We start from the raw sequence: 21126 nt of genomic DNA, 5'->3' as shown, positions 1-21126 counted from the left end.
AAAAAACCCTAGCTTATTTACTATTTTTCTCTTTCCTCAACTTCCATCAGTCGGCTCCCAAAGCTCCAGTCAAGGTACCTCCCCCTGTCCCCAGCAAACCGAAAGGCCCCGTTATTGTTCCCTATGGCAAACCAGGCCTCAACACAGGCACCTTCCCTAAAGCCAAGCCCCACAGCCAGCAGCCCCACACCGCCCAGAGCCGCAGCCCTCACCCACCGTCACAGAGCCAGACACTCCCTCTACCCTCCAAGCAGGACACTCCACCTGCAGCCACGGTACGGCCCTTCACCTCAGACCTCCCCTCCTCCAAAGAAGCCAACCTGAGTAAACCGCAAATCGTAGCTGCCAGCTCCATTTACTCCATGTACACACAGCAGTCGGGTTCAGGAAAGCCTTTCCTGCCTGTTGTGCAGGGTTCTCTCAACAGGCCTCAAAACCGCACCAACGGATTTGTCAGTGGTAAGAATTACAAAAAAAACATTTCAAAGCATACTACTCTAGCAACCTCCAGTGTTAACCATGCTAATCACATTGCCGGCTAGGTTATGGTTCAGCAAGGTGCAGGTCATGTGTGCTGAAAATAGAAAAGCAAACCGATTTCATGCGCTGCATCTTTGCATACACAGTTGATGTAGATGGATTCATATATAAAAATTGAAAAGGAAGTTTATCAAAGTCCTGAATCTGTCCTCAGAATCTTTTTGTATTCCACACTAACTCTGTAAAATAATATAGCCCATTCATTTAATGAGGAAGACGAAACGGGAAAAAAAAACCCTACTTGTTGTAATTAATGAATTAAAATAAATACAAAAAGTAATCAAATACATTGTTATTATGAATTGCAATTTAATAATAGAAAGCATAATGATTATGCTGTGACATGGTGAAGGCTGCTGTAAAGAAGCTCCATCCTCTGAATATCAATTTAGTAGAAGTAGAAGGGAGAGAAGTGGTGAAATTTGTCCAAAAAAGAGCTATGCACCAAAAAATTTCTTCTTTTTCTCTCTCTCGCTGTCTTAAACACTTGTTTCCCGTTTTTTGTTTGTAGTGTATGGTAAACCACTGATCTCCAGTGGAGGCTCCCCACATCCAGAGAATCCATACTTAGAGCGTCGCTCCCCAGCCCCAGAAACTGAACTTGACAACAATGGAACCAACAACACAGGCTCCAGCTCATCTGAGGGGCAGCAGCCAGAGACAGAGCGCATCCCCCGGCCACTCAGCCCTACCAAGCTGCTTCCCTTCATTTCCAACCCCTACAGGCAGAGCGATGGTGACCTGGAAGCCCTGAGAAAGAAACTCTACAATGCCCCTCGGCCTTTGAAGAAACGCAGCTCCATCACTGAACCAGAGGGTCCAGCAGGGCCCAACATTCAGAAACTCCTTTATCAGAAAACTACCCTGGCAGCTATGGAGACCACTGTGAACACACCAACCACTCCCACGTTTACTGGAGAAGCAGCGAAAGCGGTGGAAGGATCAGCCGGACCACATGGTTCAAGCCTTCCGACTGGCACCGAAAACTACCCATCAGAGAGAGGACAAACTCAGGAACCCTCACAGACCACAGGTATCAACACTCCACTCCCAGCCTTTACTGAACAGCCCTACACACCACCGGCCATCCTGGAGACTGAGGAAATTATTCCCCCTCCTCCACCATCCCACCCAGCCCCAAGGCCAGATGATGCTCTTTTCCCACCGCCACCACCTCCTGGTCTGGAGGACACAGAACCTAGTTTGCCCCCTCCACCTCCAGAAGGCTTTCTGGAAGAATTCCCCCCATACCCACCACCTCCATACCCCAGCGGAGCAGAGCAGGACAGCTTTGGAGAGGACACCTTCAACATGAAAGCACCTGAGGTCACTGGACAGGTCACTCTGCCACCGGTATGAATCTTAATCTGTAGAATCTCAATTATAACATGGCTGTTAGCTGTTTGTTTTTGAAAGAAGAACTAGTCATTGCAGTCCACAGGAGACACTACCTGTGTTTGTATTTGTGCTGCGTGCATTTTGTAAATCCTCTCACATGTTTGTTAGGGGCACATCATGAGTTACACTTGGCCCTGCTGAACACCAGTGACCTGCTCTGGTGTTATATAATTGAATAATCACCATCAAGTACTGCTATTGTTTCAGGAGAAAATGGGCTTCATTCTGCTCTCTTTAAGCCGATATCCACCCCGCTTTGCGCAGTTTACACATTCTCTTAAAAATAAACACCAGTTTACTTTTTCTTGTTGCTTAACTCCTTAAGCGGTTTTGATTTTAAGGTAGCAGGTTGTAACACTGAGAAATCAGTGTTATGACCCATTTTCCAGCCCAGTCCCCTCCTTTTGTCACCTCAATTTGAAAGCTAAAGAACCTTTTTTCCATATCGGGTTGCATAATCGTGGTGTTGGAGGAATTAATTAGTTTTTTTCAGCTTGTGTTCATAAACTGGATTAGCTCGCTGGAAGCACAAGTCCCTCATTTGCTTTAAACCCACACTGAGGGCAAGAGCAAGTGGACGTCTCCTCTCTCTGAGATTTATATTTTTTTTCTGTGCTGTTCAAGATTGTTTATGTGTATGTGATACACTATTATGGTTGTGTCTTTAGGGAAAGAGGACCAATCTGCGCAAGCCTGGTTCTGAACGTATCGAGCACAACATGAGAGTCAAGTTCAACCCACTGGCTCTGCTGCTGGACTCTTCTCTGGAGGGAGAGTTTGATCTGGTTCAGAGAATCATCTACGAAGTAAGAAATCTCTCCCACAAGCTTGTTATATATTATATTGTCACTCCTGCTGGTAATCTGCTCTGGTATTATACTAGTATTTCACTTCTTGTGGTTTCTGAATCACAGGTGGAAGATCCAAGTCAGCCCAATGATGAAGGCATCACTGCTCTACACAACGCTGTCTGTGCCGGCCATACGGAGATCGTAAAGTTCCTGGTTCAGTTTGGTGTCAATGTTAATGCCGCTGATAGTGACGGCTGGTAAGTTCATGCTCGCTGCTGAGCACATTCATTTTATTTTTGCTTTACTGTTTTTCTTTTTTCCTAATACGTGTCACATTTTCTCCTCTTTGTTTTTCCATTTTTTTCTTTATTTTTTCAATTAAAATAAATAGGACACCTCTTCACTGTGCTGCATCCTGCAACAATGTGCAAGTGTGCAAGTTCTTGGTGGAGTCTGGAGCAGCAGTGTTTGCTATGACTTACAGCGACATGCAAACGGCAGCTGATAAATGTGAAGAGATGGAAGAAGGCTACACCCAGTGCTCTCAGTTCCTCTATGGTCAGTAAAAGCTGTTTTGTCTCTCCATTATTGTTTCCTGTCTTGTGAATGTTGTTTTTTTTTTCCCCTCCCTCTTTCAACAAAAACTCAGTGTTTAAAATGTCATTTTTCCTCAGGCGTGCAAGAAAAAATGGGTATCATGAACAGGGGTGTGGTCTACGCCCTTTGGGACTACTCTGCTGAAAACCCTGATGAGCTCTCGTTCCACGAGGGAGACTGCATGACCATCGTCCGCAGGGAGGACGAAGATGAGATCGAGTGGTGGTGGGCGCGCATGGGCGACACTGAGGGTTACATTCCCCGCAACCTCTTAGGGGTGAGTTATGAATCGGCGTATTATCAGTCTAGTATTCTAGGTGTTAAAATGTGGATTATTAATATGTTTTTTGTGTTGTCCTCTACAGCTCTACCCCAGAATAAAACCAAGACAGAGGACGCTGGCTTAAAATACAGGAATCCCTGCACATTTCCACTCTGGCAGAACTTTGAACACACACATATACACAGGCTTTAATAGACTGGTGAAGAAAAGGACACCTTGTGAGATGATAAGATGAGGACAGACCAAACAATATGAAGGATCAAATGTTTCCGGCACTTTTCTGTATCGACAAAAGAGAGGGAGTCACCCTTTCTTATTTTTTTCTTTTCCTTTCTTCTTTTTAATTACAGGTCACACTGTGTACTGTGTGCTTATGACACTAAAGGCTTTCTTTTCATTTATTTCCACTGCTTTTGTATTTAGTGTCTGGAATGTTGTCTGACGTCACAGTGGGATGTAAAAGGAACAAACAGTATTTTTTATTCATTGAAAGTGATTTTTACACATTGGAGTAGTCTTTTAAATCTTATGTCTGGAATACTGGTTATTTTTTAACAAACCCTACGACTCTGTGTTGCATGAGGTTAATGAGTGGAGGGTGATGATGATGCTTTTGAAACACTCTGTTACTGTGACAATCTTTCAGGGCGTATTTGTCATCGCCTGTGTTAAGTCACTGTGCCTCTGTACAACTGCCCTGGAGCTGTAAAGTTTCGGCCGTGACCACTGCTGTTCTGGCTAAACAATTAGAAGAAGAAATAACAGCTGGGGGGGAATACAGCCCCGAAGCTGTTTGCTTTATCTCTTGCTGTACGTTCTGTGGTCAATGACACCTCAAAAGCTGGCTTGCTTTCCTGCAGTTGCACGTGGTTGAGATGCCACAGATGATGTGTATACATGTGTTTCTGTCATAAAAGTTAGCTAAATGTCACTGTAGTAGTTATTTTATTACAAAACTTCATAAGAGGCTGTCTGAGGACACAGGAGAATAACATGCAGTATGAGTTTGATACAGCCATTCTGTGAAGACAAAGCTGTCACAAACCTTTTCTAAGTAAAATCGATTCCTAAAAGCAAAAATAATTAAAATAAGATGTAGCTTGAAATATCTCAAGACGCAGCTCACCACATATCAATCAGTGCTGATGTATTTATTTTTTTTGTTACGTTTTTTTTTCCCTTAGCCATTTTGTCAGAATTGTAACCACATATGTATTGTAGTATTTCAAACATTTACAATAAAAACTTTGTACTAAGTCGCTCTAATGTAATTTCTTTTCAGGTGTCTTACAATCAAAAGGAATCAAACATGAATTAACATTAAGCCACACATTTATATGCACAACAAAAAAAATTATATAACCAGTGTGGGGGGAAAAAATTCTTATGGCCTTGTTACAAGTTATTCGTTGCCATCTGCTGGACAGTAGTTGACACTACATAGTGATTTTCTCGTCTTCACAGGCTCTGTTAGTCATTATAAAGCGTGGACACAAGATTTGAAACTGACGTTAACACAAGTATGTGCAGTGGTAAATAGATGAAGGATGAGTAACTTTTGCTGACTTGAGACAGAGACTTTTTTAGTGATTCTTTGTGAAGATGCCAACGAGGAGCTGTTTGTGTACATGCCCATCTTGCATCCATATCAACACACAAAAACCGGTGTACCTGACAAAGTGGTTACCTATCTAATCAGCCAATCACATGGCAGCAAGTAGATGCATTTAGTCATGCAGAAACAGCGTCAGAATGGGGAGAAAAAGGTGACAGAAGGGAAGAATGTGGCATGATTGTTGGTGTCAGAAGGTGTCAGCCTATTAATATGATGATTTTTTTTTTCTGGGTATTTTCTTACTAAAAGGCAGATGTGTGTCATCGGTATTGACTCATCTTAGGACTGACAAGAGAACAGTGTTCTATATCACATTAATTATTCTACTGTGGAAGCAGCACAAACAAACATTATTAACAGTAACAAGACATTAGGGACATTGAAAATCCTTCTTATATTACACTTCAGTGTGTTTAAAAAAATTACTGAATGTTGCAGTATAATGACTTCATTTCCTTTTAATCACCTTTCTCCAAATGAGAGCAGAGCGTATGGTCCCAACAGAGTGGAGCCAAGGAAAGAGCATTATAGTTGGTGTATCAAGTGCTGTGTGTGCTATTTCGTCTTCTTCTGCAGGGTGAACAAATAACAGGGCTGATGTACTGCTTATGAGGTAATGTTAAGCCTACAGTGCACTTATATAACGTGCTATTGAGATGCTTATTACATGTTTGTTACCTGATTATTACAGTCCAAAAGGGAGGAGCCATCAGTTCAAATTTAAACGGATGATGCTATTCAGTTTCGCTTTCTAAATTTCTTTATTGCTAAAAGTTGGGAAATCTGTCACAGTACATGTAAAACTGTCACATTACATTAGAAAAGTGCAACTAGTTAATTCCACAAAGAGAAGAAAACTTCAAAGCCACTGCAGCAGCACAGTTCAGCTGATCAAACAGCCTGTCCACAAAGAGAACAGGTCCAGCAGAGCTCAAAGTGCAAATCAACTTTGGTCATTAATTTGAGTCATTTTTTTACCCACAGTATTGGATTTTAGGTGCCTGGTAAATCCCATTTTAACAGTGATAACTCAATAATGTCTTTGGAAAATATTATTATAAAATATACGTCAGTGATGGGCTTATATGGTATAATATACAGCCAGATCACCAGCTTCTTCAAGTAGCATGTGCTAATGACAGATAAAGATACCTGTTGACCAAAAAAAAAAAAAAATCTGCCCTGCTTGTCTGCAGCTCTCTGAAAGGTAATTCCACACATAGTGAGGCAATTTCCATTCAAAGTCATATTTCTAAACCTTAAATAAATTGCTATTGTAAACACTTAGTTAAACATGTTGAATCTTTGGAGTTAATGGAGCAGAGTGTGCAAAATCCTTGCTGAATTAAAACAAGGAGTTGAGATAAATTGCTGAATTCAGCAGCAACAGTGCCCTCTGAACATGACAAACTGCATCCATTATCGATGCATGCATTCATAATACATTAAAACTTCGGTATAAACAAGTGTATTATGACAGATAGCGTCTGCAGTTTTCTTTCATAATTCAGCTCCAATTGATCTCTGCAGTCCAGCAGAATGAGCCCTTTGTGTTTTTATATAAAGACCTACAGGGCTCGTGCATTAGATTAAATACAGTCCTATGTATATCAATTCTTGGGATAGCAACAGGGGAGAGTGAAGGAACCGGTTTTCCTCAAAGATGCCTTCATTAAGTGTATAAAAAACATTTGTATTTCAGTTCTCACAAGAAGTGAAATCCTGCTCACCATGAATATTACCACATCTAAAAATGCTATTTTTAACCAGGGGTCTGGATGGGACCAAAAGCTATAGGCGTGAGAGAAGAGATGGGGAGTCACAGGAGCAATTGCCTCTGCATGCCTGGATGTGGGTAATGTGACTCTTCTAGTAGCACACAAAAAGGAATTTATTAAACGGGACAATTGTAGCAAAGACCACAGGAACATCTTTAGTTTCAAACACATGCTGTTCTCTGCAGTATGCAAATATACATCTTGCACAGCCACACAACTTTTAAAGGTGGTGAACCCACAACATATACTCAATGCACACTTTATTAGGTACACTTGTTCAACTGCTCATTAATGCAAATAATCATCGAATGCATCTAAACAGCAGTAATCAAATATATTTTTGCATGTATATTTTGCGGGTATAGGAAGAATGAGGAAGAAAAAGGTTTTTTTTTATATCACTTTATATGTGGCGCACTTGATGGGGACAGATGGGCTGATCTGCTGGGTTTTTCCCACTCAACCATCTTTAGGGTTTTACAGAGTGGTTAGAAAAAGTTAGAAAATATCCACAGCAGCAGTTATCTGGGTGAAAAGGCCTTGTTGATGTCAGATGTCAGAGAAAGGCCAAACTGCTTCAAGCTGATGGGAAGGCAAGTGACTGAAACAACCACTCCTTACAACCAAGATATGTAAAAGAGGGCTTGGGCCAGAGCAGCAGAAGACCACACAGGGTGCCACTCCTTTGAACATTTTTCCAATGTCCTGATTGGAAAAACGTTGCCTGGTCTGATGATTCTCAATTTCTGCTGAAACATTCAGATGGTCAGACTTTGGCACTTATACAGCATGGATCCACCCTGCCCTTTTCTGTTTTTTTTAATTTATTTCATTTGATTCTTGAATGAGGTAATCAGTCACGTTAACCTAATCACTTTTCAGTTGAACTAATCAGTGGTTTTGCATCTTTCTTCTTAGATTATATGTTAATGTATGCAGCACTGCGTTTCTTCTACCTAACCAGGTCCATCCTCCTCACTAAAAGTTGATGGGATTCAATTAGGGTCAGTGTTCCTCCTAGTTCTGCAGTCATTACTAGAGCACAGGTCGGACTACCTGCTGATGTTTCGCTTCTTTAACCCTGAAACATCTCAGGGTGGTGGAGCAGCAGTTGAGATGTCTCCTTTCTACGCCCTGCAGCTGGCCCTGGGATCCCAGAGGTGCTGCTCTGGTATAACCTCTGCAACCAACTTTTTCTAGGAATGTGAAAAGCTCGATTTAAAGGAAGGATAAGTGATGACCGGGATGACAGTCTTGGTCAGAGAAGGTTCCCAGAGGCGATTTTCTCTGGGAACCTGAGAGCACGGTTGAGATCCACTCCCAAGATCAGCTTTCGCCTCCCGGGAACACTAGGGACCGTGTCTACTGTGAGCTGACGTGGGCCTGATACTCCTTCCTGATGAAATGGATCTGCCTCTGGGATGTTAGTGCACTGTTGCTATTTCCCTCCAGCCTTGTACCTCCAGTATTTCCGCCAGCTTATGCAGAACCTGGATGTGTTGCTGTCTACACCGGCAGCCTCAACAGAAAGGCCCACATGGTCGTTCTGTTGAGTATCACTTCCCAGGCTGTCCATCTCCCTTGATGCTGGCCAACAGCCTTGATTTTGTATGAGTCCTCTTCCACCTGCATCACCTCAGAGATCACCAGATCTTTTCTCTTCTTCTTGGGAGCTTTGGACCAAACCTTGGGTGTGGGCCACCATCCAAGACCCATCCTGCCTGGTTTGAGGCACACCTGCAATCTCCTGGTGCTTCAATAAGCCGATGGCTTAATCAACTATCTGCGTCTCAACATATGAATGAAAGTCTCGTCAGAACATTTACATTTTTTTTTGTAGTTTTATTAAACTCTTAAAGCTTTTATTTTTTATCAGTAAAATATTATTTTTAATGAACTTTTATGGGGTTTTTTGTAGTTTTTTTTTCTTTTATTTGTTTATTTATTATTTTTTTTATTATTTTTGTTTTGCATTAGTATTGAAACTAAGGACAACCTTAGTAATTTGTGACCTTACCTTATTACAACCAGGATTATCATTATAAGACTAATGTAACAGACAGTGGTAGAGTCTGTGTAAAGCTGAACGGCATCATTTTGTATTACAGAGAGTGGTTTGTTTTTCACCAGACAGTCAGGAAAACAGGAGAAAATGTGCTGCAGGGAGCGGGACTGCTGCAGTCTCTCATGAACAAACTGAAGGTCGACAGGCTGTGTGTGTGTGTGTGTGTGTGTGTGTGTGTGTGTGTGTGTGTGTGTGTGAAGAGAGAGAGAGAGAGAGAGAGAGAGAGAGAGAGTGCTGTTATATCTGTGAGATAGCTACTGAAGAAACTTTATCTTTCGTACTTGTAAGCATGACAAAATCTACTCATAAAGTGAGATATAATCTCTATTTTCTCATACGATGTATTCAAAATAGAGATTAATAGATATTGTTGAATTGGTTTTCCCTCAGACTATTTTAAAAGCATTTAAGGGAGTTAACTGTATACTGATTAAATTTACAAACAGCATTAAATGCTAAATAAATAGCTTAACATAATCTTTTTCTCTTTGTCAGAAAATACCCAAAATACAAATATCTAACAAAATAACTTAAATTTTATATTAATTTTATTTACTGTGCACATCAATTAACACCAACACTTGTAAAAGTGCCAGATTTTTTTTTAAAAATCTGCTTATAAAAGTAAACTTGTAAAACTTGTCAGCTCAGCTCTGTGTAATTTTATCCATGTCCGCTAGGTGTCAGTGTGGAGCCACGGCACAACTTTAAATGAACTCTGTTGCTTTTTGTTGCCCACCTTTTTAACCTCCACTTTACCTCTGCACCGCAACTCCAAGTGGAGGTGTTTGATGGGATAGTGAAGAAGTATAACAGCAGTATAACCGGTGATAAAAAGCCAAAGATATCTCTTGATTCAACGTAAATAAAAAAATAAGTAAGCGTTGCGGGAGGGCGTGCCACCTGTGACGGCAGCTGAGTGGACGAGCTGCGAGTCTGCGCCTCTGTCAGTGCTGCGTGTCTTTCAGCGGGTGTTTGCGAGAGTGCACAGGCAGGAGTGTAAAGTCCACTTGGATTATCTGAAGCTCGAAGAAACATACATATCTTTTTCTGCGCACGAATACAGGTAAGACAGCCGAAACACTACCCGATCTCTGCAGGGATACGAGATACCTACCAAATATATGATTTAGGCTCCCGTGATAATACCTTTATATCTCTTTAGTGTCAACGGCGGTGCTATAGTAAGAGTGTCTACAGCGTGATTCTCTTTAAACAAATTACTCCTTTCAGTTATTGTTATACAGATTTCCTACATTATATTTCCTGCATGTTTAAGAATACTTACCTGTCTATTTTTCTTCTTTCTTTTTCTCATTTACATTAAAAATAAATCATTTCGGTTCATTTCTGTGTTAAAATTGAGCCTTAATTGAGAGCATACTGTGTTATAACTTAGTGGATAAGTGCAAAATCTGTTTTGCATATGAAAAAAAGCCAGCTGAGCAGTTGTGATCAGAGCAGTTTAAACACACCGTGATCGTGTTTAAGGTGCTGGAAGAGGTTGATTGATCTGATAAAGGTGGCCATCTCCTGTCCAGCCATGGTGATCTAATCTTCATTAGGCCTGCATTTAAATCTGTGTGGATCCGGTGGACCCGCTTATCTACCTGTCTATTTAAATAAATAAAAAAATTAATTAAAAAAATCATGACTTGAGAGGTAAGAGGAAGAAAACTGTTGGAAGACCTGTGAAAAGAAAGGTGTTATTGTTATGCAGATAGTGTCCTCCATGGTCATTTCTTGTTTAACTCAAAGGATTGGTTAGCCGTTTTTTGTTTGTTTGTTTGTTTGTTCCTGCATTATTAAAATGTTGATTTTTAGTAATTTCTTACCATGTTTTCTGTAATGCCTTCAGAAGCGGCCTAACTCAATATTTTGCTGTTATTGAGGTTTAGCTCAGTCCAAAGGGACAAACTTGATAAAGCTGTGTGAAAACAGGAAGCCCAGAATGAAGTCACCACCCTTTATTAATGAAAATTAACAGATTAGCCTCCTGGTTCTTTCTGCATCAAGGATTTTGCGTGTTTTGTACAGAATTATGGTGTTTTTAAGTCTTGTTTTGCCTTTTTACTTGCATGCCTATGCATCCTATTTTTTTTAGGGTGTCTCCTCATCAAATTTAAGTGCTCAGCGATAGAAAAGGTTGCTGGCAGAAAGATTGTTGAAGCTTTCTGATGCAAATCTGGATATTTCCCCCCCTAAATACTAGATTAAAATTAATTGCAAGGCTGCTGCTGAGTTGAAAGATTCTGACAAATAGCACAAACAAGCTGCAGGATTATCAATGATGGCAAACAAAATCTTAATAATACAAAGCATTGCTTCTGTCAGAATGACTCCAGTGTGTTAAAGGTGGGTTTAAAGGGCTCACTGTACCCCGATTGTACAAAGTGTAAATACTACAGTCCTCTGAACAAATGGAGTTCAGTTCAGCTGGCGTCCTTTTGTCACTCTGTGAAACAAGACTGTTTTAAAGCAGTCTGACTGCCAGTTGAAGCAGAGCTCAGTGGCTTTGACTATAATCTTTTCACCACTCGCACACACATCCAACTCAACAACAGAGAGTTTGGAGTCCTTTGGGACCAGTGTTGTCTGTTGATGGAGCTGTCGCCACGGAGCTCCACTATTTTCTTTTCAAGCAGGTTTATGGATGCCTCAGTTGGCTGATAAAATCCATTTCCGTGAATGGATGTCATGGGACAGAAAGCCGGCAGCGAGATCAGGAGGAAGGCAGATTAGGAAGGTCGTGAGCGGTAGAGCCTCTGTGATTTCCCCTGGATTCGGCTCATTTCGTTTTCAGCATTTCATTCTCATTTCATTCTTTCAGCGTTTCCTCAAAGTTTTGATGGTGTGCTCTGTGGCCAATTAACAGCTGAAAGCTCCTGCATTCATGGGGTCTGAGGTACTCGGAGGAAATCAGGAATAATTGATTTTAGATGACAGAGAATTGGGAATGTGACAATTATGGGATTTTTCTCTGCACTGCTGAACTTTCTGACAGTATTTTACCTCCTTCCTGACTGCTTCCTCTCCTCTCTTTCATATTTTCTTTATCTTACTGTCACCTTACGGTTTCATTTCTGCGTGAACAAACCCCTGCTCCTCTGAAGATTATTAGACCACATCAGGACCGCTGTGGCTGACTGATTGAAAGGATTTGCACCATGACAGCCCATTTGAGGGATTTTGTGTGCATGAGTCAGATGAATGACTTATTACGATCCCCTCGGCGCACCTCCTTCACCACCTTTTAGAAGGAGCTCAGACAAAAGTGGGAGCCAAGTTGACGCACCTTCAGTGTTTGACAGTTCCCACGAGGGCTAGCACATGCTCAGAGGGGACGCAACAGAAATAATCAGCTCTTGCCAAAGTAAAATTGGCATTAAGGGAGCAAGATAGAGCTGTGAAACCCTATAAGAACTTTAAGGTTGGTGGAAGTGTTGTATATCTCAAATGGATTAACTCCAGGAAATAATAAAACATGGTTTACATTATTTATATAGATTTTCCCATTTATAGTTCTTTTCCACTGGCCATTCACTCAAGTTCAGCAGAAATACTTTGAAATCTGTTGCTTTTGAAGATTTAATAGATTTTTTTTTTGTCAAAAGAAAGAAGCATAAAGGACTTTGTTTCTTCTTTTCTATCATGTTGAGGGAGTTTAGGAGTTTTCACATTTAGGAATCTTTTTTTAATGCAGCCAACTTAAAAAAAAAAAAGCAGTTTTCATCAATCAAATATAATCTAGCAATATTTGTAACAGTTTGTTTTATGTTTGAATGTTATGCACCATTGAATGCTCGTCATTATGAGTTTTAGTTGTGTAAGTCACATGGTTTTTAGTCATGAGTCTTGAGTTTATCATTGTGCAAGTCTGAGAGGCACTAAAACATCTTGGTTAGGTTAGGGGAAAATATGTTTGGTTTACTATATACTACATGCGCCTACGTGCACTTTTTCATATGATTGCCAGAAATCTCCTAAAGCAACAGGGTTCCTTTATATTTATCACCAATTACAGTGAATGATAACACATCTGCTGGACTATCATAGAGCTTCCGGGAGGGCTCCCACTGGATGTTCATATCTATGGAAGTGATTACAGTGCCATTCAATGGAATGACAACAATCAAAATGAGTGGTCTGACAAAGTACTGCATTTAGAATGATTAAAGAAACAAGCGTGAGCAATATATCCCCCACATATGAGAACATATTCCAGAACATTTTTCATGTTTATTTATTGCTGCACCTTCTACATGCTGGTCAAACTTGTGGCTACAAAACCTTCTGGCAGATTGTGTTTCAGAAACAATCCTGACTCAGAAGTGCATTAAACAAGTGCCGAGTTGCGTATTATCTGTTTCCCCATTATTTAAAGTGTCTGTGCTTTTGTTAACTTTCTACTGTGTTATTATAGACAATTACTTTTCTTTATTTGTATGTGTGTTATATGACTGTAATGTATGTTGTGTATGGTGTGTATATATAAGTTCACTCAGGCCCTATTTAGTAAAAAAAAAAAAAAAAGAGAGAGTATTTTCAGTTATAGTCATTTATATTTGGTGGTATTGCTTTTTTCTGGGAATGCCTTGGTAAGATTATTCTATAGAATCACAGGACTCTGTGCAGGACAAGTTCAATTCTGACACGATGACTGTGCCAAAGGCTGCAAAACAAGCCCAAATCATCATCACACCACCACCGTGCTTGACAGCTGAGGTGTTTATGCTGCTATGCCGTGTTTGGACATTGTTCCAGACGTCTTGTGGTTTGCTCAGATGCAACTTTGCAAACCTAAGTCATGCTGCTATGTTCATTTTAGAAAGAAGAGGCCTTCTTCTGGTAGCCCTTCCCAACAAGTCATACTTGTTCAGTCTGTTTATAATTGGACTGTCTTAACCTTAAAATGCTAAATGAGGCGGGTAGAGTTTCACACGTTGCTCTTGGGGTTTAGGTTTTTTTCCCTGAGTTCTGATCTAGGGGGGAATTTGCTGAGAAGTCTGCATCCACCTGAATGTTTTAGACCAGCAAACTGCCAAAATTTCTGTTTTTGTGATCACACTTGCTAATGATAAAAAAGTCAAGTGCATTTGATTTGCAGCACCTGGCTGCTACTTGCCCCCTTAATAACTATGAAAGCAGTCATTTTTCACAGGATGGCATAAGGACCTGTGCAAACTTTGTTTTTCACATGACTACATGAAAATGGGGGAGCTGGGGTGGAGGTGGGTTGCAAAGCAGCTTGTAGAGACAGAGTTTAAGCCTAATTACACAAAGTCTAATTACCTGTCTGTGTGCGTGTAGGTGTACCTACTGTTAGCCTTGCATTTCGTGTAGTTTCTCTTTTGTCCGCACCTGCATGCTGCTGTGTTCATCTCTAATGTTATGCAACACCGAAGCCAGCTGTTGTCATGGTGTCAGCCTTGAGGGACTGCTGGTACTTTCTGTGAGAGCACACACACGGTTTCTCGTGCTAATGGCTTCACCTTTCTGCCCGTTTCTTGCCGCAGCCTTGTATGTGTGTGTAAATAGATTTGTGTTGTGCATGCCTATGCTCATAATGTAAGGAACAAGCAGGCTCCCTGGAGAGTCACCTGTTTGCAGCACTGGAGGCAGGTTTTGATTGAAAAGAAAGCGCTAAAGAGTGTGACTGTTTACATTTGGAATCAGGAAAGCAGTTCAAAAGGTTTTATTCGTGTGATTCTTTTTAAATGAGAAGCGGAGAAAGGGTGTAAGTGAAAGAATGGCATTACCATGAAATTGGATAATGCTAGTAATGAGTGTCTGTCAGTGTTTTTTCAGTGCCTGTGTGTGCACTGGCGCTTGGTATAGACACACACATATACACCACCTCCTTCTCCTCTGCTCACCGTCACTCCTTTCCCCCTCTGTAAGAGGGTCTGGCGGAACAACATTGGCATTCATATCACAACACACACACACAATATCTTTGAAATGATCATATTTCACAATCTTTCCACTCATGCATTTGACTCCTGTCAGGTATGTCTGCTGTTTTGAACTGGCTTCACACCTCATCGATCTGGATTGCTTCACGTCGCAAGTGTTTGCTCGTTATATCGGCACGTAGCTCTTGTTTGACAGTCGTTGTTTGGTTAATGATATTTTCAGCCCTATGTTTGTATCCAACAGCTGCTGCTCTCACACATCGCACTCTTTGCAACATGTAAAGCCAGACCGGTCTCGCAGGGCAGCATTGATCTGCGAAAGCCTCCAATATTTTACTGAGCAAATCCACTTTGTATCTCTTTCATATCTCTGTCGTCATCCTTGTGAAATCCTTCCACATCAGCTCATCTAATGTGTTTGAACTCTGCTGTTTAACTTTACCGGCTTTTCTTCTTTCTCAACTTCTCTGACTTTTTTAAGGTGTCACATTTTTAATCACAGACCACTGACGCTGTTCGTTTTGTGTGTTTTCTTTCTTTCTCTTTTTTTTCAGGTTCCTTCAGCGTGGCGAACAAGAGGCTGCCTGTTTTCGTCCGAGTGCGTCGGTGTGCTGTTTTGTGCGTGTGTATTTGTGTGCAGGGGTGTATGTGAGTCACAGGGTGAATATGCCAGTGTGAATGCCTGTATATACATATACATCCTGAACGGAGAGTGTTTGTCCTGTGAGGTGCTCGGTGGAGATGCAGCGAGGTGTGTCCTCTGTGGTGCAGCTGCTGCTGTTGCTGGGCTGCTTGTGTGCCGTGGCAACCGGCTACCTGTTCAGGACACCCCTGGACCTGGATGTGACTCCACGTGTCACTGTGCTAAACAGCGGTAAGGACAGACACGAACACGTGTTGCACCTTGCTTTAAAATCATCAGTACCGAAGTTTATTCCAACATTCATTAGTGAACTGTTAGAAGCTGTTTTTTTTTTTAACAAATTCAATAATCATGCAGAGTACAGGTTGGAAAATTGAACTTTTGAACTTTGTAACGTGTGGCGCCTGTTTCAACCAGCTGCTGAGACTTGGACAGCCTTCAGGAGAATTCTGGGATGTCGTAATTGACCAGCCCTGTTCAGGTCTAAATGGGGTTGAGGGCAGGGCTCTGACTTTGCCATTATAACACATGACTTTTCTGTGTTTTAAAGCATTCTGTTGTTGTTGTACTTACAGATTTTGGGTCATCTCCTTGTAGCATCACCTCAGGCCTAAGAAATCGCTTGATTTAGTTTTGAATTCGTTGTCCCATAAATTATAGCAAAGTGTCCAGCTTCTGAAATGGCAAGGGAACCCCAAACTGTGACATAGTGATGAGGTATTGGTTCTGGTGTGCAGTGCATTTCTTTTTTCCTGGTTTATGTGCAACTTTTTTTTTTCTCATCATTATCTCAGAAATATTGCGAAGCAACATTTATCCCAGTTGTCTTTTGAAATCTTTAAGCGTTTATTTTTTTTTAAGCGTTCCTGCACAGCGTTATTGACACATAAACAAAGAAAGTAGCAAGTGAAGATTTCTGCCCTTTTTTTTTGTTTTGTTTTTACCTCTTTCAGAAATGTACATTGTGTTCTTGGTGTAATCTTTACAAGACGCCCACTCCCAGGGAGTGTAGCAACACTCCTGGAGTTTCTTCATTTATAGACAGTTTGTCTTATTGTGGACCAGTTTTTAGAAATGAAGAAGTAAGCTTTTAAGAAACTGCTAATCTCTCTAATGCTCCTTTAAGTGTCCTGTAAAAAATGTTGTTTAAATCTACCAGTTTTTCTTAATAAGTGCAGATTTAGTCAGAAATCAAACTTTGTGTGCCCTTATTAATAGGAAAAGTGTTTTCAACAACCCAGCATAGGCTGGATATATAAAATATCCAGTCTTAATAGTAAAGGTGTTTAAGGGCTTTAACTATCTGGTTGAAAAAAAGTTTGATCAGAATCAAAATGCTTTATTAATCCCTAAGGAAGATGTGTTTACAGTTGCTCTAAGACAATAAGAACAGTAACAGACTGAACTAAATTAAATAATACAATATATTACAAAGTTTAAGAAAAAGGGTGTAACTACTGCTCTGTGTATGATAGAGGAGTCATGCAGGCAGGAATGATATAATAATGGAATTATAATATAAATATATATTTTTGTCTCACTGTGAACACACGTGTTTCCATTTAAAGTAACAAGTTGCTACCATATTGTCAGATTCACCCCCAGCTTATCACTTATCTAATTTCCAAAAATGGCTCGAATGCTCATCTCAAGGCTTTGACTAGGAATTCCTAAACCAATGGGTGATATTTATGGAAGCCCGTTTCCGCCACTACAAAAAAAAAAAGGATCCATAACTCAAAATTTCAAGTTATTTTCTCGAAATTTCGAGTTACTTTCTCTAAGTTTCGGCATATTAACTCAAAATTTCGATTTCTTAACTCAGAATTTTGAGAAAAGTAACTCAAAATTTCGAGTAAGCACTGCCAATCAGTAATCTACGTGAATGATGTCATTTCCTTGTTACCCGGCAGCTGAAGTCCTCAGCTACAAATGCTACAGCTAAGCTACTGGTATTATATCCAGTCGTGAATGCACAGATTGCTGAGTGTTTTCAGCGTGGCTTCACAAATGATGAAATCCCTGTGTTTTTAGCTGAATCACATGGCGTTACTATCAGCAAACGTACTCGCGAAAGCGCCAATTTGTTGCGATCCGTTTTTGAGTGGGCGTTCCTCTGCGCCAAATGCTTCCGGGTAACAAGAAAGCGACTTCATTCACGTAGATTTTTGATTGGCAGACTCGAACTAACTTGAAATTTAGAGAAAATAACTCGAAATTTCGATTTATGGATACTAGGTTTTTTGTTTTTATTTAGTGGCAGAAACGGGCTTCCATAGATATTGCCTTGGCACAGGGGTTCACTTTTGTTATTCATCCTGAACTGATCACCCGTTGTAAAGATGTGAAAATGTACCACTGACTGAGATGTAAATCAGACCACATTTTAATGACTAATCGCTGCAGAAATCCTTGGATTTCCAAGCATTGCACAAACGTTTGAACTGTAGATAAATAGCTGAAGATGACTCATAACTCCGTATTTATTTCGCTCTTTACGTGCAGTCATCAGTCATCTTTTTTTATTAGAAAGCTGCTGATTGTTTTCTAAAAGTAGACTTTTACAAAAAAACTCCTCACTTGTCCCTTTTTCTTTCTCTGCCCCTTTCTCCATCTAGTTTTCTTTCTTCTCTTTCATAGCATTTTATCCCTCATTATCTCCCGAAGCAATGCTTTTCTGTTTCTCTCCACTCGCTCCTCTATACCTCAATGTGTGCACACAGAGTTTAATATACCCTCACTTTCCTCTAACACCTGCTTCTTCTGTTAACCATGAGGATTTATTTTATCCGGCTGTGATTATTATTTACTTACCTCATGAGTGATGGCATGTACCCTGAGGTGCTGCAGAGACAGAAGCAGATGAGTGTACGGTGTACGTTGGGCTCCCTGCGGAGCATCCAGGGCGCCCGACACCGCCGTAGGTAGTTGAGAAGCACCGTAACCATGACAACTGTTGTGGTATTGCACAAGTCGACGGTATAGAGCAGTTTTTCCTTTAGTTCACGTATGGCAAAGCGTGCAGTGCCGTCTGATCCCGGACTTTATTTGTCGACGCACAGATGTGTGCAAGAAATTTTCTCACGTTTCCACTTTGAATGGCGCCCACATTTCCTTCTGCTAGAAATACTCGTAGAGCAGTATCACTCTTCTTCTTTTCCTAAACAGTTGTACTTCACAAAGCACGTCACCTGCTTACACTCATCCCATGCCCATCTTTTTACAATTCTTGATGCGTTTATATCTCACTTTCATCATCAGTTTAATCATCGGTTTGAGCTCACTCAAGCCCACATGTCCACAGCTCACCCCCTCACACTTCTATCCTCTTCCCCCACCTCTCCTCATCGCTCTGCCTTTACACTTAAGCTCTTTTGCCTGATTTTTCTTCATTAGTTTGTACTTTTTCTGGTTCACTGCCCTCTTTTTCCATTTCTTTATATTGCCTCCACCTCTTTTTTTTTTTTCTTTCTTCGGCGTCCCTCCTACTGATGGGAAGCCTTCGATATGCAAACTTACCTCTAATCCTTTTAATCGCTGTGTTCCCTGGCAACCTAAAGTCAAAGCTACAGAAACCAAAAGGGGCAAGAGAAGTTACACATACATCTACAGTGACTCCCAGTCTCTCATGCTTGGGCTTAAACGTTCCCCTTTTTCTCTTAAACAAGGTTAAATCATTCAGGTGTGTTTAAAGATAATTAATTTGATGTCTTTCGGCACTCAGACAGTTTGGAGCAGCTGAAAGATTAAAAGCTGGCACCACAGTGAAGGGCCATGGTGCAGAAAACACTAATAAATTGGCAGTACATGTAAATGCACTTTTATTACACCCACTGAGTTAACCTGTTGGGTATTTCGGGAATTTGCCTCCTCTTAGACGCTCGTATTTAGGAATGTTGCACACATTTTATTTGCCTTCTCTCAGCCATAAACACGCCTGAGACTCTGTGTAAGTTTGTATGCAATTCCGTCGCCACGTCACAGTCCAGCGCCTTGATGTTCATAGAGTATGCTGGCGTCCCTGAACACAACGTGCTGTACAATCAGCTGAGATCCCTCCAAGTGTTTGCTGAGTGAATAACAGTATCTGAGTTCGCACCTTTTCTTTCCCTGTAGACCAACTCAAATGTGCCTGTTCTCACCCGATCTTGTAAGCCGAGGCTAACCTGTGACTCGGGATGTTATTTCATTGTAATAAATCCCAGATAAACCCTCCCTCTGCTGCTCTGTTTCCAGTTACCTGGCACGCCTGTCGCACAAGCTTACACACACAGTTCATTGTGTGCCCTAATGCCTGGATTACACGCTTGAAACGTAGGCACTGTCTCTGCAATAACTCATTGTATTTACTCACAATGAGGTACTCATATCACATAGGAAAGGTTGTTACTCTGAAAAGACCGTACGGATGATAACCTTTCTCCTCCTGCTGAGAATAGGAGAGAAAAGCAGGCGCCTGATCACCAGCTTGGGATGGCATCTGACTTTTGCTGCTGCTGAAGTGAGCAGAGTGGATTGTGTTTCGCAGCAGCTGATAGGAATCTTAATGACGGCTTACTTTGAGCTAACCATGCAATCTTCAGGGGAAAGTGAATTGGCTGAGGATCCAGGAAGTCTGGCAATTTAAAATTTGTCTCTCGTAGTCAATAGCAGTCATAAAAAGCGGCTCACTTCTACATTTATATGGCTTAATTATTGTGCTGATTGTAGAACCTGCACAGGCACGTCAGATATCTTAATTAGATGTTAAATAAAAAAGGTGCATCACAATGTACTTGGGCTCTTTGTTTCCAAGAAGTGTAGGCATGTGCAAGGGTACTCACAGTGGTGTTAGACTACTGATCAACTGCACCATGCAGCAGCGTGAGCAAAACGTCTCCTCGTCAAGATCTAACTAACTGGTGAACTGTTCCTTTAAATACTTCAGAAAGTGAGGTCCCATTTATAAACAAACAAACAAATAAATTGAAAAGTATTTCATGAACAAGTCTGTGTGGTAGTTTATGAAAACTGTGACCATGTGTAATCATAATTTGTCTAACATTCATGCTTTAAAATTGATCAGAAAACATCAACGACTGAAAAGCAGACAAGAAAAATCTGTTTTGCTTTAGGAAAGACTAATTTTCAACTTCATGCTTTTAATGACACCAAAATAAAATCTGGGACAACTGGGCTTAACCTGAGGATGGAAAGTGTTTAACAAATCATTTGAGTGTAACGCGGCGACTATCACAGCTCATCTGTTTGTGTGTATGAAAGTCACAACCGTCACCTTAAACCCTTTTCTACCTCAGAGTAAAGATACAATTTAGTATTCAACGAGTGCAAGAAAACCTGCGAATTCTTACATTGATAATACTGGAACCACCAGATATTTGGGGGTATTTGTTTTAGCAGACCTGGTGATAGGATTGTGTAGTCTGTTGATCCATTGGTTTGCCGCAAGACTTATGAAGTATTCATGGAATTAAAGTGAAAGTATTTGATGTATTTTCTTA

The 21126-nt window shown here is 40.8% G+C and overlaps 2 protein-coding genes across 8 annotated transcripts in view; both read left to right on the top strand.

The window, feature by feature from the left end:
* The window catches only part of tp53bp2a (tumor protein p53 binding protein, 2a), a 28114-nt gene extending 23249 nt beyond the window's left edge, over window positions 1-4865 (top strand). For both annotated transcript variants that reach the window (XM_005913964.3, XM_005913962.3), the window contains 7 exons: window positions 51-459; window positions 1052-1893; window positions 2607-2744; window positions 2853-2986; window positions 3121-3287; window positions 3404-3603; window positions 3692-4865. In XM_005913964.3, the coding sequence (XP_005914026.1) occupies window positions 51-459; window positions 1052-1893; window positions 2607-2744; window positions 2853-2986; window positions 3121-3287; window positions 3404-3603; window positions 3692-3733 (1932 nt within the window). In that variant the 3' untranslated portion in view covers window positions 3734-4865. The remainder of the gene's footprint in view (window positions 1-50; window positions 460-1051; window positions 1894-2606; window positions 2745-2852; window positions 2987-3120; window positions 3288-3403; window positions 3604-3691) is intronic.
* Window positions 4866-9910: 5045 nt separating this feature from the next.
* Window positions 9911-21126, top strand: part of LOC102308947 (semaphorin-4G) — a 29511-nt gene continuing 18295 nt past the window's right edge. For all 6 annotated transcript variants that reach the window (XR_006054866.1, XR_006054862.1, XR_006054867.1 and 3 more), the window contains exons 1-2: window positions 9911-10133; window positions 15537-15856. Coding sequence is in view for 1 of the 6 variants with exons in the window: in XM_042224805.1 (XP_042080739.1) it covers window positions 15724-15856 (133 nt within the window). In the remaining 5 variants the exon portion in view is untranslated. The remainder of the gene's footprint in view (window positions 10134-15536; window positions 15857-21126) is intronic.

This window comes from Haplochromis burtoni, unplaced genomic scaffold (genome assembly GCF_018398535.1).
Source record: "Haplochromis burtoni strain Fernald_Lab_line unplaced genomic scaffold, NCSU_Asbu1 Contig_7, whole genome shotgun sequence".
In the NCBI taxonomy this organism is placed as follows: Eukaryota; Metazoa; Chordata; class Actinopteri; order Cichliformes; family Cichlidae; genus Haplochromis; species Haplochromis burtoni.
Note: the sequence above shows the minus strand (reverse complement) of the source record. Positions and strands in the feature narration are given on the sequence as shown.